Here is a 16,987-nt window from a genome sequence, read left to right as displayed (position 1 = left end):
CTTATGGAAAGAGGACAATGATCTATCTTTTATATAATGCACACAGTTTGCACTCACTCCATGAATAAAAGAACAACAAGCACACCTGTGCATTTGTGAAACCTCCCTGCACCTAACCTTGTGCTTGCTCTCACCTCATATGCCTGATGTGAGAGAGGATGAGGAGAAGCTGAGCCAGGCGCCGGTGCTGCTGCTGCAGGGAAAGACCTGACTTAGCCATTAAATGTATCAGAGTATCTGTGATTTTGTCCAGAACACGGTGGATATAGTCTCTCTCTTCCAGGGATTTCAAGGTGCTGGAAAGAAAAGTGTACACACCTGGAGTAGGGAGGAGAAAGAAAACAAACAAACCACAGGCAAAAATTACTTTGATAGAGTCAGACCTTGTGGCTGCCCTCTTCAGCTCTGTTAAACCATAGGAGCTGCCTGTGGGCATCCTACTTTGGAAGGCACCTCTGCATATAAACTTTTCATCTCCTGACAGTTGGGAAGGATGTGGTGACAGTCAGGAAGCAGGAAAGAGTGGCTTAGAGAAGCACAGGGTAAAAAATAAATCTCCCAGAAAGGGCTGCTGGGCAACAGAAGCATTATCTAGGGGGCTGTACACGGAATTAATCCGTTCATTTAAGGAAGAGAATAAGGAAACTAAACAGCTCACAGAAACATGAAGAACAAAGTCTTGGCCATGAGACAACTTTCATCCCACCCTGAAGCCTGGATTTGGTCACTGTGGACAGAGCAGAAACAAGGGGTGGCAGGGGTCACCCATATCCTGGAGGTAGACCTGACCTCAGGCTGCTCGCCTCTCTTGATCATGCAGCTCCAAAAGGAGATGCTGTTGCTACTTGAGAACTCTGCCATACTGATTGACCCAGCCCAGGCTGTCAGCAGGTTTTCCCATTTTCTCTGCTGTTTAATGTTTGGGTTCTGATAACTTGCTAGGCAATCTAGGACTGAATAATATGTTACAACACATGTAAATAAAACTAGCACTGGCCTCAACAAGACCCTCTCAACCAACTAGGTTGGCTATATTGAAACCCGTTTCAATATAACCATCTTTCATGGCTTCTTGAAATTGAACTACGTGAAAGATTTGGACCAAGAGGAAATTTTTCCAGAGATCAAACCATCCCCCTCCAGCAAGCCCCTCTACACCTAGAAAAAGCTATTTTCTGTGAGTAGCAGCTTCTTGGGTACATGAAACACATCAGATTTCTCCCTTGGAAGTTCTATACTATTCTACGCTTTTTTACCTGGACTTCATTCTGGAGGAAAACACAACAAATGTGAAGCATGTCACAGTAGCACTATGCTACCAAATGGCGGCTGTTGCCTTCAGAACTACTTTTTAAATTTTCTGGATTGATCTTATAACTCTAGATAGTTTGTATTAGTATAATCCATCCTTGAGTGAGCAACAGGTTAAGAAGTATGTGTGATGATACAATCAAACAGGCTTGATCATGACCTGCCTTCATTGACCTGTCTCCATAAAGTACTTGATAAATCCTGTGTTTTATGCTTTCTGCATCAACATACATAGCCAAGAAGTAATTTGTGGGGGGTTTATTTGTTTGTTTGTTTTTGGTCCCTGGAAAGAAAAAAAAATGGTTCATGGAATTGCTATTCGTTTAGTTTTTCTTTACAGCATCATATATAGCAAAATATGCAATCCAGTTAGGGATATTAAAAAATAATAATAATTAAAAAAAATGCACTATAACACACACACACACAGTAACACATGTACTCCAGCTTGTTTGTACTGTTTGCAGCTGGGCATTATGCCATCAGATTTGAAGATAAGCATATTTATTCATGTGTCAGAGCAGTCAGGGAACTGAGATTATTTTTTTTTATTTTTTTATTTTTTTTTAGCCATCTTTGTGATGTGTCTCACATCCTCATATCATCCTGGTATGTCAAGGACCCAGTACCTAGAAATACTGTAACCTGTAAGTAGGTTTTACGACTTTGGTCTTTTGCTCTAAAATGAAACATAAATTTGTGAGTATGTGTATATGTGAGAGAGAGACTGTTCAAAATCAAAAACAAAACAAAAGGGCAACAGAAATACAGCACAGCTTCTGCAAACCAATAGTCAGAGCCCTTTATTTTGGTAGTGACTATTGCTTCGAATTTTATATAGACAGATAGTACAATGGCCTCTTTTCTCACAAAGCTTTCAATGATTGTTATTTTTACTGAAATGAATTCAATGTAAAGAAACAGCTCTTGGGGTTTTTCTCAGCTGGATGACTCCAGAAGCTATTAAAAAGTATAAATCAAAAGTAAACAAAAAACACTCCCCCCAAAATGAAGAGACTTCAGGCAAATGCCCATCAATAGCTGCCAAGAAAAATGACAATTGGTTTTGCTTTCTACCCCAAATGACTGCTCCTGCCTCAGGCCAATGACCAGAAATTTCCCCAAAAGAAATACCAGATATCCATCATAGACACACACTCACAAGCAGAATTTTGAAACAAGAGTGCAGAAAAATTGTCTTAGCAAAGTGAAATTTAACAGTCTCAAAGGTCTTTCCAAGCTCTGAAGCAGACAGAAAGCCGAGAGCAGAATTGAATAGCTACCGGTTGGTTTTCCAGCTATATGTCATTATTGTAAAACATCATAGGAGAGAGACTAGAGACTGCACTGCCCTGTGAAAAAGCAAAGCCTACAAGGCTGTGCCCAAACAAAAAACTATGTACACAGATTTCCTCAGGGACTGCAGTGCTACTGTGCCAGTTATTGGTATATCATGGTAAAGTTTTGCTATATACAAGTATTGCTATATACACTGATATAGGCATTGCTGTAGAGGAAAACGTCCTCTAAATATTTTCTATCACAATAAATCCTGGTTTAAAACATATTTACATTGTGTTCATTCTCACAAAACAAACCAAGGGTCTTTTTCCCTTCTATCAAGCCCCATCGGTCTGTATCTGTATCAAGTCAGGCTGAGCAAAGAGCAAGTTCAGCTCTGTACAATGCACTCATGTAATTCTCCACCATCAAAATAAAGAAATCAATTAAAAGCACAATTCTACATGAGAAGAGAAAATCAAAAAAATAACAGTCACAGGAATGATGCATCAGGGAATTTTACAGGATACATAAAATCAGCAAAATCTTACCATCTCTGTGGACTTATCAGCAAACTAAGTAAATCAGCTGCTAAGGAAGATGTGACCAAAATCTGTGTCTCCAAAATGAAGAGATGATTACCCAAAAGTAAAACATCTGGCATTTTGTTGCCCTTTCATGTTTCTTAGAACATGAATGTTCGTAAGAAACGGCATTCTGTTATTGAGCTGAACGTGGTTTTCAAAAATCCAGTTTTGCTTTTTAGTCAAAAGACATTGCTGCAGCTTTAGAGGGGCACCTTTGGTTTTGTTATTTAGCTGAAGACAGTGCTGTCCTTGTTGTTACAGACATGCTGTCTCCTTGATATCTCAGGAAAAATTTGGAAGCAGCATAAATGTATATTTTGCTTTATAAACAAAACCTTCCATCTTTTCCACACACACTGAGGGAAAATAAAAATAAAAATAAAAAAATAAAAATGTTAAGACCACATGGAAAAGCAGTAGAAAGATATTAAACAGCCTTGAAAGATGCTGTAAAAAAAAATAAAAATAATAATAATAAAGGTCCAGCGAAAGCAAACAGCCCTGCCTCATGCGGAAAGACTAACATATCCAAGGATTTAACAACGAAATGTTTGTGTACACTTGGGGAATAAACTCCACATGGACTTTTAGAATGCAAATAGAGAATGCTTTTAAATATGAAGTGTAGCATAATTAGTGCAATTCAGTTTTGGATTTTTTTTAAACCTTTTAAGATCAGTTGATTTAATCATATGTGTATATAATACAAATAGCAGAGATGAAGAGATCATTTTGTGTATATCTGCTGTTTCTTTAGTAAAAGATTTGTGTATATATATATGTGCAACCTTAGAGAAAGTGTAGTCTAGAATGGAGGTTTGTCCTCCTCAAATAGCAGTAACTTCAGGGTCAGATCAACCTGCCCAGAGGTTGCTCAGTTGAGTTTTGGCATCTCCGAGGATGGAGATCCTATCATCTCTCTGGCCATCCTGTTCCAGTGCTTAAGCTCTCTCACTGGAAGGAATTTTTTTCTACTCACCTCCGAGAAAAGTCTTTCCCTGTTTTTTCTGTAACCTGCTCATAAGCTATCTGAGGACAGCTGTCCCTCACCCTTCCCTTTTCCAGGCTGAATATACCCAGCTCTCTCAGCCTCTCCTCATAGATCACATACAATGTGTGCTTCGGAGCACATAAGCACATAATATTTCACGTGTGTCCAGCACTTTGCTTCAGGGAAGCTGGCTATATTTCATGAAGTAAAGCATCTCCAGAAGTCATTTCAGAATATCTATGCCAAACAACACTTAAACAGATATTACACATACCCCAAAGTATCCTATTTCTCTGCCTCTGTAATGCAACCTAGCTTCCTAAAAGGGATCTAACATTCAGAAGCTTGTGCCCACATTCCGACCATCCTGTAGTTAACTCCTCTGACAGTTATAAAATACTTTGATTAAAGGAATGTAAAAACAGAAATAGAAAATTACCCTTATGCATAAAGTCAGTGAAAATCAATACAGGCATACATTCTGTGGCCGTATTTATGTATACATTCAGTTTACAGTGTACTCAGAAATACTACAATGAGTGCAGTATGCAAACCAGAGTAGCACATGATGATCCATGTAACAATGGTATAAATTGTTTTCATCACGAACCTGTAACAGCTTAGCCTGAGCTATTCCTTCTGAACCATCATCACCAAAGCTCTTGTAAAAATGCCAGCCTTCTGAGCAAATATAAAATTTTATTTAATGTAATAAATAAACATACAAATAAATAAAAACACTCTAAATCAGATCATTCACCAGAACATCAGATCAACTCTGACCTTCTACCGTATAAACACCATCATTTCAAACCTGTAGTGTGGTCCTGAACCTTGAAGGAGTGAAGATCCATAGCTCCTAGCCTTGCCTAGTGGGCCCATCTCTCTTACGGGCAGAAGGAAGTCTGCCTCTTACTATTACTGGATGTACTGGCTGCAGGTCTTTTTACAATTTTTTCCTAGAGAAATCTTGAAACAGAAAGCACCATTAATGGAAGAGAGATGTGCTTACAAAGGATGTGCCTGACAGGGCTATGTCTAAATAACAACATTATTTTTCTGGATCCATATTAAATACAGAAGTGGGGCAAAAACTCTTAACATTATGACTCAAGGACTTCACATTCAAAACTTGTACCTCTAACACATTTCATTCAAATTTCCAATTCTATGTATTTTCTAGTTCTAATTCAGAACTAGATTTATTTAAGAAGATAATCACATTTGCTTATATTAGCTGAAAATCTGGAGCAGCATTGCCTTTCTGGAAGAGCATTTAACTTTAGTAAATAGTCTCCTACAATTATCAGGACAACAAAAGGAAAAAAAAAATTTCAAAATGTATTTAATTACAATTATCCCACCTTGGCATCCAAGATAAAAACAATAGCTCTTCATTCATCTAATATGTCAGGTGCTTGCCTCAGATGTCACTTTTTGGTAATTAGTGGCAATAAAATCTGAACTATATTAATATCTCATAGAATTTAATTGGACTATTTTATACATGTATATGGTTATATAAGTAAATAGTTCTGCTTTATTAATTTATTTATTTTATTTAGATCGGGTTGTTTCCATAAAGGACTAAGTGACTGAATGGTATGACAAAGTCTGGTGTGATTAGAATCACCTTTTGATAAGAATTAATTGATTTTGCATTTCATGCAACTTGAGCAAGTGGTCTGCTAGACTACAGGATAAAAGAGACACACAGCTCTCCACATGTGCTTTGTCTGGAGGCTGATACTGTCTACAATTTTTAACACAGCAGGAAAAGTCGAGAACAAGTAAATCCTCAGGGCTGGAAAACTTTGGCATTTTTAGTCATTAGATAACAACTTAGCAGGGAACTGAATCTAAAATTTTGCCTTTGGTGCCTACATTATTATTTTAGACCTCTATCGTTGTTATAAGGATGTTGTGGGTTTCATTTCTGCATCTAAAATGAATTGTCTGGAGATTTTTCTCCAGAAAAAAATAATGATAATAAAAAAAGAATGTTGTGCAACAGAAACTTTCTGCCACACTCTTCAACTGTTATTTACTTATTTCAATGATGTGATGAAGAATTCATCAGATAACTTCAGATATTTTTATCTATAGCTAGGCTTGTTGTCTAGTTGTTTATTTATTTATTTATTTTAAGTTTATTTAGAATGAGATTTACAGCCTAAAAATAATTTCATCAAATATAAAGGAAGTATAAATTGCTGGCACCAGTATTAGGTGGTTGTATTTTAACATAAACAATCATGATAATCTCAATTACATCATTGCCATTCTTTCCTTCTTTCCCTTCATTTTGCCATTGTCAAAAAGAAAAAAAAAAAAAGAAAAAAAAAAGAAAAAACAAAAAAAGGAAAGCATAGGCCCTGGTTATAACTAAGTATTGCCTTTGGATGCCTGCAGTGTGGCTCCAGCTACCTCAGTGCCTTGTAATCAGGACTTTAACAAGACCTACCAATTCCTAGTTCAACACAGTGCTCCAATTGTCCTCCAAGCCAGCTGCATGCAGTGTATCAACCTCTAGTCATGTTAATTTGCTGAGTCCAATCCACACCACTGACCAGATTTGCCCTCTTTCATCCCTACCTGGTGGTTCTGCCCATATATCTTGATAGCACTTTCAGTTGCTGCTGCCTCAAAATGAAAACATCACCAGAGACAGCAAGCAGCACTCAAACTGCATGCAGAAGCAATGACAATTACCCGAGTGACAGCAAAGCACACCACTTACCAGAATTGAGCAGGATGATGGACTTAAGGCACACAAATTCCTCCCCTTGAAGGTTCATCATGCGAAACCGAGCAGCAGTAGCCAGCAGCATGTCAAAGATTTCCACCATGCCCTCTACACATTTCCCTTGATTCCTGTGTGAATACCATCAAGGGGGAGATATTCACAGCTTTAACTTGGTAGTATGAGCTTTTCATTCCCCTGGACCATTCCCCTCCAATTTGATTTGTCAAACCTCAGAGGACTGCTAGCACATGACTTCCTGCTTAATGCTGCATGGTTGTATGTGTGATTACAAAAGCATGATTCCCAGTTTCCCAAATAAAATGAATAAATAAATAAATTATGTTTTTCCTGGCATTACTGCAGTGGAACATTTGAGACTGATTCAACCAAACCCTTACATTCAGGACACAAAAATGTTTAAAACTACATTTTAAAACTACATTTTGATTTATTTTTCATGTTTTGCTTTTTCTCCTTTTTTTTTTTTTTTTTTTTTTTTTTTTTTCCTTCAACTTACATAGCTCATTTTGTACTTGTTTCTACCTGGAATGCCATAATGTTCCAATATGCTTCTCACACTTTTCTTCTGCAAGCAGCACACCTCCATAAAGAATAAGCCATGAACTCAGGAAGGACTCATTGGGCCAAAGTCTTGTTTGTATGAGTGTGTCTGATTAAAGCTTCAACTTCATGTCAGAAACCAACTCTCTTCTTACAGTACAACTTTAAACAAAGATGGTCTTAAGCTGAGGGAGAATCTTCATGCATTCACTAATAATGTAAATTAAACACTTCCCTCTGCTCACAGCACCAGGTATTCTCACTCACAGATTCTCATCTTGCACGTCCAAGAATTAATGAAGACAGTATGTAATTTAATGAAAATTTTGTCTGCAAATTTTCTGGTCATGGAATTTTAGATCATTTACAGTACTACCTTTTACCAAAAACTACGTACTTTTAATTTCATTAGGACTTCCTGAGTGAAATTTTAATATATAAATCTCAATGAGTGATCAGAGTTGCTGACTAAAAACATACTATTTTTTAGATATGGGATAAACATTTCAGATTATCACTATAAGAAAACGCAAAGGAAATTTCAGATGATCAGATGGCTGTCACACTGTAATTTGTACTGCAAACACAGATTAAGCGTCTCCTAATCTCACCATGGCAAAAAACAACACTACCAGCACGGACACACCCGCCTCATTCCTGGAGCAGCCATGTTGTCAAGACCTCTTAGCTAATGTCTAAACTCTTGCCTGAGCCTCAAAGAAAATACTCGCCTTCCTCTTTGACTACAGTCTGAGAAAATTCTTTGCACTTCCAGATCCTTCCTAAACCTGGGTCAAAGAAGGGGAGAGGATGTGGGTGGACTTGTGGGAGGACTTGTGCTACCTTTTGAGTTCAAACCCCTGTTCAGTTTAACATGGTGCTTGATCTTAAATCTGCATCTCATATACCACAGAGCAGGACATATCCACCAGTGACTATGGCATGTTACAGAAGCTATTTCATCTGCTTTCAGAAATATTTAGACAAAGCAGAACAATGTCAAGAAAAGAAACTGAGAGACACTCCCTTAAAACAGCCAGCAGGGTGTTGGTTAAAAAACAATAATATAAAAGAAATGACATGCTTATCCAGTGTATCATTGGAAGTGGGAGGTCAGGGTTTGAGTTCTAGCACTGCATCAGATACTAGGGAGATTTGTAAGCACGGACTATGGAGCAAGTTTTTCAGTCACTGTTATAGCTGCACAAATTTGATGACTTTTCTGTGAGAAAGAGATGACTCAGCCTTGGGAGTGCAGAGTAGGAATAATTTAATAAGGAGGATTGGTTGCTCCTTCTTGCCTTAGGTCCCTATGGGCTACCTACCAGCTGCACATTGAGCACTCCCTAATTCTCCCCATGCATTTCACTTGTGAAAATGTGATTTCCATTGCTCAGCAGTCACCCAGTCACAAGCTGAAACATTTGGGAATGCAATTTACATGGCCTATTCTGGCTTCTAAAATGTTCACTTAAGAAATAGTGATTTAAACTGCAGCAGCTTTTAAGAAATGACCAGCTACACTTGTAATTTCATGTATTAGGATTCCCCAGGCTACAGTAACAAGTGCAGAGTAAAAAGTCTTGGACTGATGTCTATGTCCTATGGTTGGCAGGCAGGCAGATTCAGTGCAATGTTTCATGTAGAGCACGTAATGCCTTTGGCACCTCATTCACAATACCCTGAAGGATGAGCAGATCTAAAGGACTGATCTCAGCCTGGTATATTTGAACTTGAAATTCAAATACAAATTGTGAATTTGAATGTAAATCGTGAATTTGTAATTCCCAGTTCTGCCTCTTTTGCTTGAAGGCTGAATTTGAACATGGATTTTTCAGTGATGACTTGTCAATTATACTGCTCAGTGTTAGGTAGAAGAAACTCTTCAGCAAAGACCACCTTGCTGAAAAACTTCACTGGTTGGATTCAATTATATTCCTCCTCTGTTTGAACATAAATAAAATAAACAAAGGCAATGTAGTATTTAATAGCACCACAGGCAAATCAAAAACAAATAAAAAACAGGCATTCAAAGCAAGGCATGAGAATATGAACAGTTTCTATTGCCTCAGAATCTGTTTTGTCTGATAAAATTTAAATTCAGTTGAAAGAAAACAAACATGAACCTTTACAGTGAGACAATTTCTGCTGTTTCTGGTACAATTAATATTCATGTCTATAACTAGAGGAAGATTAACTTGCCCATACAATTCAGCACAGTTTCAGAGGACTAAAAGCCTTCAATGATTTTGCAATAATTTAAATGATACCAATCATTAAGGTTAGCTTAAGAATTTAGCATTTCAGAATTAGGGAGAATTGAAAAGTATCATTAGGCCACATTGCAAACCATGCATATTAAAAAAAATAATAATTTTCAAGTCTGGCTAAGACATCTACTTATTTCCTATAACCCATCAAATTACTGACAGTCAGTGTTCAAAAGAGTTCCAACACAGACTGAACAAATTGCAAACCAAGTACTTTTATTTGTAAAATTAAACCTTTTAAAATACCTTATGGAAACTCATAAAACAGAAAAGATATTTTAACAGCAAATAAGAATTATTATCAGGTACCTTTTACAAAAATATTTCAAAGGACGAAGGAATATTACAAGATAATATTCCCGTCAAGAATTTATTGCCAATAGGTATAACTTATGGATAAGAATCTCCAGACTTGCAACATTTTGTCCATTTACCTAAATCTCCTTGTGTGTCTATTTCCCACCAGCTGAATTCATATGATAGGTGATAAACAAAAATTATGTAAATTCAAGAGATTCTAAATACCTTCTAATCTCATTTGCCTTGGTGTGTGAAATACCAAAGAACTCCATAATAAATATTCACATGTGCAAGCAACAAATTGGAAATTTTTGCTTTATTTTCAGACCTAAGCAGCAGCTCCAACTCCACTGAAATTAGTGGAAACTGCAGTGGCTCAGCATGTATGACATGCAGGCTTCTAATCAAGTGTTTTTATTATCTAGCCTACAACACTGGTTTTCTTTGTTAACCAACAAAAACTATCTGAAATAGGAATTTCCAGTTCTCCTAAATTGCCTTCTAATTTTCTAACATAAACTGAAACTATTATCACATCTTCACAGCTATAAGTCCAACAGATAAGAAGGCCAATCTAGGAAGGCCTAGATAACTTTCCTGGAGGACAAATTAAGCAACAGATGTAAAAATTATTTTTATCTCAACATCATCTTGTTGTCTTTGTGTAGTCAGCTTACTGAAAACAAAACAATAATGCCTTGTTTACTGAAAAATGGTGGAGTGTATTCTTGGAAGAATCCTTAACTTTTGACTGTTGGGAAATGTTCAGGCAAGTGCTGCATAGGAGTGCTATGCACATTAATTTTAGTAAGTCTACGGAATCACAGCATCACCCAGGCTGGAAGGCATCTCAGGATGTTTATAGTCCAACCATCTGTTCAAAGTAGGGTTAGATGTGCTCTCAGACGAAGTCACTCAAGGCTTTACCCAGTCTCATCTCGAAAACATCCAGGGGTGGGTGCACAACCTCTTTCAGCTTAATTACTTCCATAGCTATTTTTTCTCCCCTATATCCAGTCAGAACCTCCTCTGCTTTAATTTGACTCCAGTTTCTCAATCTGCCCTCACTAATCTTAAAGAGTCTTGACAACCTCTCTGTAGAATTTACAAGGTTAGGTATGCTTCAGAAGCTGTCTCTTGTTCAGGCCGAACAAATTTTGTTCTCTCAGTTTCTCCTCAAAAGGCATGTGCTCCAACCCTTACAACCTTGGTGGCACTCTCTAAGACTTGTTGAAGACTTTTAACATCTTTCCTGTAACGTGGAGTGCAAAACTGTATGTGCCATTCCAGATATAGTCTAACGGGTGTCAAATAAAGGTGGAATAATTACTTCCCTTGCTCTACTGGCTACACTGCTACTGATACAGCCCAGGATATTGTTGGCCTTCACTGCTGCCATAGTGTAGTACTCAGACCACCTTCAGATTTCTGTTCAGTGGGACCTTAGCTCTCTTCCAGCAGAGCTGTTCCCCATCTTGAACAGGGGCAGTGAATTAAGCCCATCATAAGTGCAGGACTTTGTATTTTTCCTCGCTAAATTTCATGAGGTTCCTGTCAGCTCATTTCTCCAGCCTATCTCAGTCTATCCATATGGCAGCTCAATTCATCAACTGCACCCCCTAGTTTCATGTCATCTGAAAATATGAAGACTGTGCACTCCTTCTCCTCCAGGTCATTGACAAAGACAGTTAAAGACATCCTGTGATAAGCCCTTGAGAAACTCCAACTGCAACTAGCATCAAAATAGAGTGTGAACCATTAACAAGACACATTGTCATTTTATTGAAGAAGGCAATCAGGTTGGTCAGGCACAATACACCTTTGCTAAATCTATTCTAACTCACCCTCACCTTCTTTTCTTTAATCTCATAAATGGCTTCCAAGAGAATTTGCACTATGATTTTCCTTGGGATTGAAGCAATGCTGACTATTCAACCTGTAGTTTCCCAGACTGTCTTTCTTTCCCTTTTTGGGGGTGGGTGAAAGATATGCCTTTCTCCAGTCATTGTGTACTTCCCCTGATCTCCACAGCTTTTCAGAGAAAATAAAGAGAAGCCTTGCAATAACATCATCCAACATGTTTGGGTAAAGCCCATCCCATGCACTCATATGTGACTTCTCAAGCAATCCCTGACTTAATTTTCTTTTACAAATTGAATCCTTTCCTCCTTGAACCCTGTACATATGCACACAACCTAAGAATTTATTTAGTTTTGGAAATTTATTAATTTTGAATTTTTTCAGAATTTATTAGTTTCGGAAAAACCCTTGCTATCAGGAATGTCTTTTACAAAAACATAAGACCAAATGACAGGTAAGTAAACATTAATAGAGAAGTGTGTTTAGGTGAGGACAACAGGGACCTAGGGAATATTCTCATTAAACTTTTAATTCAAAGGGAAAAGTTGAAGTTAGAGCAGATACACCCATCAAAACAAAGTCTGACTATGTAGCTGGCATCTCCAGCAACATGCTGGTTTCTTTGACTGTGGTACTTTATCCAATGAAGAGGGACTGCTGAGAACAGATGGGATCTATCAGACTAGGAGAAGGATGGTCATCTTGACCAACAGACTTGGTAACTTGGTGAGGAATCCTCTAAACCCAGCTTGTCACAGGATTCCTAAGCCTAAAGTTAGGAAACAGAGGATGTGTGATTGAGAAAAGGCTATGGGGACAACATTCACATTTCTGGTTATAAGGGGGAATTTGAAGGCTTACCTCAAATGCTTGTGCTGTGACACATAAAGAGAAATGAAAATTTTTACAAAGTAATATGGCTGTGAAGAGACTGGAATCACATAGGCTTGGTGAGATAGTGCACAGATAAGATAGTACACATAATTGGAGGATGGTCATGGATAGGTACAGCTTAATTAGGAAGAATAGGTATGGAAGAAGAGGAGAGAAACTTGAGCTTTGTATAAAGGGAGTCCTTGATTGCACAGACAGGAGACTTTGGATGTAGGTCAAAGAGAAAGTAATGCTGATGACTTGGAGGGCAGGAGAGATCGCTGCTGGCTGTCTGACCAAGTGGATAAGTCTTTCTATAAATAACTTGTAGAAGTGTCTCAGTAATAAATCTACACTCTTGTGGAGGGTTTCTACATGAATAGTCTGCAATCACTAGCTAGAAAGCCACCACAGTACTATGCAAGCAGTCCAGGGAGTTTCTGGACTGTGTTGATGATAACTTCCACAAAAAGTAGTCTACCAAGGGCGTATCTGTATTGACCAGTCCTCACAAAGACAGAGAAACTGATGGTGAGTGTGCTCATAGATAGGAGATTTAGCTGCAGAAACCATGAGATGTGACTTAGCTCAGGATCCAGAGGTAGGCTGGGAAGACAAACAATAGACTCTGCATTTCATAACATACTACAGTTTATTTAGGGAATTGCTATGTTGAATGTTCTTGGAGACATGATAGGGAAAAGCATCCAGGGGGATGGAAAATATTTTCAGGAAAATTTACTGAGAACTTAAGAACAGACTCATGCCATCATAGAGGAAGACCAGCTATTTCAGCAGAAGATCCTCTTGGAAAAGCAAGGAGCTCCTTAATGAACTAAACAGAAAAATAAGTAAAATAAACAAAACAAAACAAAATAAAATAAAATAAAATAACATAAATAAATAAAAGCCGGAAGCAAAAGAGTACTGAGGTGCTGTTCGAGCATTTACGTCAAAATCAATTTAGAGCTAAAACTAGTGAGGGACTCAGAAAGTAAGAAGGGAAGTATAGCAGCAACAGATGGAAGTCCAGCAAGAATGAATAGTTGATGAATTGGGAAGAAAGCCTAATGGCTGACTGCATGGAATAGACTGAAGCAATTGAAACATATTTTTTTTTGGTCATATTTCACTGGCAAAGCCTACTGACAGCCTTCCATCTGTACCAACTCAGTCTGAGAAAGGACAGAGGCAACCAACAGTAACATATTGACGGGTTAGGGAATTGTTTAGGAAATCAGTAGTTAGAGAAGCACTTCAAATCCATGGAGACAAATGGGGTTCATTTCAGGGTACTGAAAGAGCAGATCGATTTTATTTGTTATTCACTATCTAAAAAAGAATATGGAGATTGGAACAGGTCCTGACAAACAGTAGAAGGTTAACTCATCTCTGAAAACAAAAAACAAAACAGGAAAAGCAAACAAACAAACAAAAAAAAAGCATGGAGGAGGATCCATGAAACTTCATGTTTGACCACTCTGACTGACTCTATGATGAAATGATTGATTAAATAATCAAAAGCAGAGTAGGTGCTGAGTTGCAACCTTGCTGGAAAATGGACAGCAAATAAAATAAGCTAACAGCATTCTCTCATAGTGGCTAAGGCAAACTGCACATAAACTGTTAGGATGAATGTGGCTGGAATGTGGGAGAAATTGTCCCCCCCTTACCAGCCGGTCCTGTTGAGACCATACCAGTTTCTTGTCTCAGGTCTCTCAGCACGGGAAGGATGTTGGCTGTCTCCTCTGACTGGAGGTGGTCAGAGGCATGCAATATGTGGCCTACAAGAAGGGATGCAATGATTTGGATCTGTTCACTCTGGTGATGAGGCAAAGTATGCACTGAAGAGACAGGCCAAACTGCAACCCACAACTGCTAGAAGGAGCATTATGAACCGGGTGGAATCAAGCTCTTCTCAGGAGCAGTGGGTGCAAAGGGCATCTAACTGCTGCAAGCTGCAGTTAGCAAGGTTTGGGCTGGATTGTGGGAGGGTGATGCAATCCCAAAGCAGGTACCCATACAGACTGTGTATTCACTACCCTTAGAGCCTTTTAAGACTCATCTCAGTCAGCTGGCCTAAACTGGTATTGGCAATACTCTTGCTTCAAACAGCAGACTGGACAAAATGATCTGAAACTAACATTTTTGTTTCTAAGTAAATTGCTGGAGAAGTTCCTGAAAGAGTTTGGTTTCAGAGGGTGTAACTAGACGAAAAAATGTATAACTATTTTTGAGCTTTTTAACAAAGAATCCAAATATGAAGCCAGCATCTGAATAAATAATAAAAGCAATCCTTAAATCATACAAATAATGTTTTCTGCACTAATGTAGTGGTTAAAATAAAAATAAAAAAATAATAAAAAAAAGCCTTTTGATTTCAGCTTCTGCATAAACCTGGCACAGAATACAAAACAGAGGAGAAAAAAAAAATAAAAAGTTAGCCTGACTTCCTGACTTTCTCCAAATTAAAAATCTCTTCATTAGTTTAAACTTGGATTGTATTTTGGAGAGTTTTGAAAGGAGTACTTTCTATGGAAAGCCTTTCATTCATAATAATCTGTTCATTCTCAATGTATAGCTTCTCCATATTTCATCCTCCTTATATCTTATTCTCATAGTTATTTTATATTTGGTTAGGATTTGTTTCTAATTCATTAAATTATTCAGTCATGGAAAAGTCAAGGAAGAAATATTTATCTGTACAGTGGTAAGAATACAAATCTAGAGGAAGGAAGCGTTCACATTTTTAAGAGTGGTGCCTTCAAGGTACCTTGATTTTGTTTCTTTTTTTATTATTTTTGGGGGGTATGAGAAGAGTTCACTAAAATCTTTTTCAGTTGATTTACAACACTGTTTCAGTAACTAATTATCATTGTTTAGACAAATACAATATTTTTGGCTACTTATTCAAAAATATGTGCCATTAGTGTCAATGCATGAATCACAGTCTCAGAATCACTCACAGCTGGGCAATTGGAAAATACAGGACTGGAATTATCACGGTTCAAAATGGAATCAAGTTTTTTTTTTTTTCCATTGAAGAGTTGCTTGAGTCAGACATCTTCCAAGAAACAAAACTGAAATATCAGTTCCGAACAGAAATTTGAGAGAGGAAAGCAAGCAGGACCCCTAAGAGCAAGACTCTTTTCCTCCATTGAGTTGGGGAGTTACACCTGTATTTCTTCTCCTAACAAGCAAGTGACTGCTTTTGGTATTGTAACTATCCCAAAGCAAGTTGAAAAAAAACTGTTGTCCACACACAGCAGCAGTTTTCAGCCATTGTGGCTATGTCTGCTATATCAACAAAGCAACAATTAGGATCAAGCATGAGGCTCAGATGGGTAATTCCTACCTCTTCCAATACTGCAGTAGGCAAGTGATGGGAAGGGGACATTGCCAGGGCAACTGACCTAAACCAATCAAAGGGATATTCCACAACACCTGATGTCACACTCAGCAATAGAAAGGGGGGCTCTTGTGGGGGAGGGGGCTGTTCCTCCTGAACAACCACTACGCGTTTTGAGGCCCTGCTTCCAGGACGTGGCCGAACATTGCTTGTTGATGGGAAGTAGAGAATATTTTTTCTTCCTTCTCTCTGTGCTTCCGCGCGAACTTATTGTTTCTTTGGTTTGTTTGTTTTTTTTGTTTTGTTGTGGTTTTGTTTTGTTTTTTTCTCCCCATTCTCTTTCCCTTTAATTAAACCTTTCTCATCTCAAACCTCGAGTTCCCTATGTTGTATTTTCTCCCCCTTTCTCTTTGAGGAGATGGGGAGTGAGAGAGTGGTTGTGGTGGAGCTCGGCTGCCCACCTAAGTAAAACCACCACAGTCCCATGGACTTGTGCATCTTTAGGTTCCTTAGCTGGTCTCAAACCCGACCTTCTCCTAAACTTCTTCTCCTAATTCTTTTCCTTGTACTATCACTAGATACCAGGAAGAAATGAGCACCACACCCCCTTTGGGACATGACTGTACTTCCATCTCCTCTACACTTTCTATTTATCCCCGAGTTGTTTAAGAACTCCTTATTCATTCATTTAGGCCTTCTGCCACTCTTGCTTGACTTTCTGCACATCAGCATGGATCATTCTTGAGGCTGGAAGAGGTGATCCTTGAAATTCAACCATCTTTCTTATATCACTCTTCTTTCTGTAGGACTGTATCCTACAAAATTCTTCCAATCAGGTCTCTGAAACAGTGAAACTCA

General features: G+C 38.1%; 1 protein-coding gene across 1 annotated transcript in view; it reads right to left on the bottom strand.

Moving 5' to 3' along the window:
- ESR1 (estrogen receptor 1) overlaps positions 1–16,987 on the bottom strand; it is a 193,510-nt gene that overhangs the window by 6,603 nt on the left and 169,920 nt on the right. The window contains exons 8-9 of the mRNA XM_021275842.4: positions 6,911–7,044; positions 135–318 (exon numbers count right to left, since the gene is read on the bottom strand). Of these exons, the coding sequence (XP_021131517.2) occupies positions 135–318; positions 6,911–7,044 (318 nt within the window). The remainder of the gene's footprint in view (positions 1–134; positions 319–6,910; positions 7,045–16,987) is intronic.

The sequence above is a fragment of the Anas platyrhynchos genome, chromosome 3, assembly GCF_047663525.1.
Source record: "Anas platyrhynchos isolate ZD024472 breed Pekin duck chromosome 3, IASCAAS_PekinDuck_T2T, whole genome shotgun sequence".
In the NCBI taxonomy this organism is placed as follows: domain Eukaryota; kingdom Metazoa; phylum Chordata; class Aves; order Anseriformes; family Anatidae; genus Anas; species Anas platyrhynchos.
Note: the sequence above shows the minus strand (reverse complement) of the source record. Positions and strands in the feature narration are given on the sequence as shown.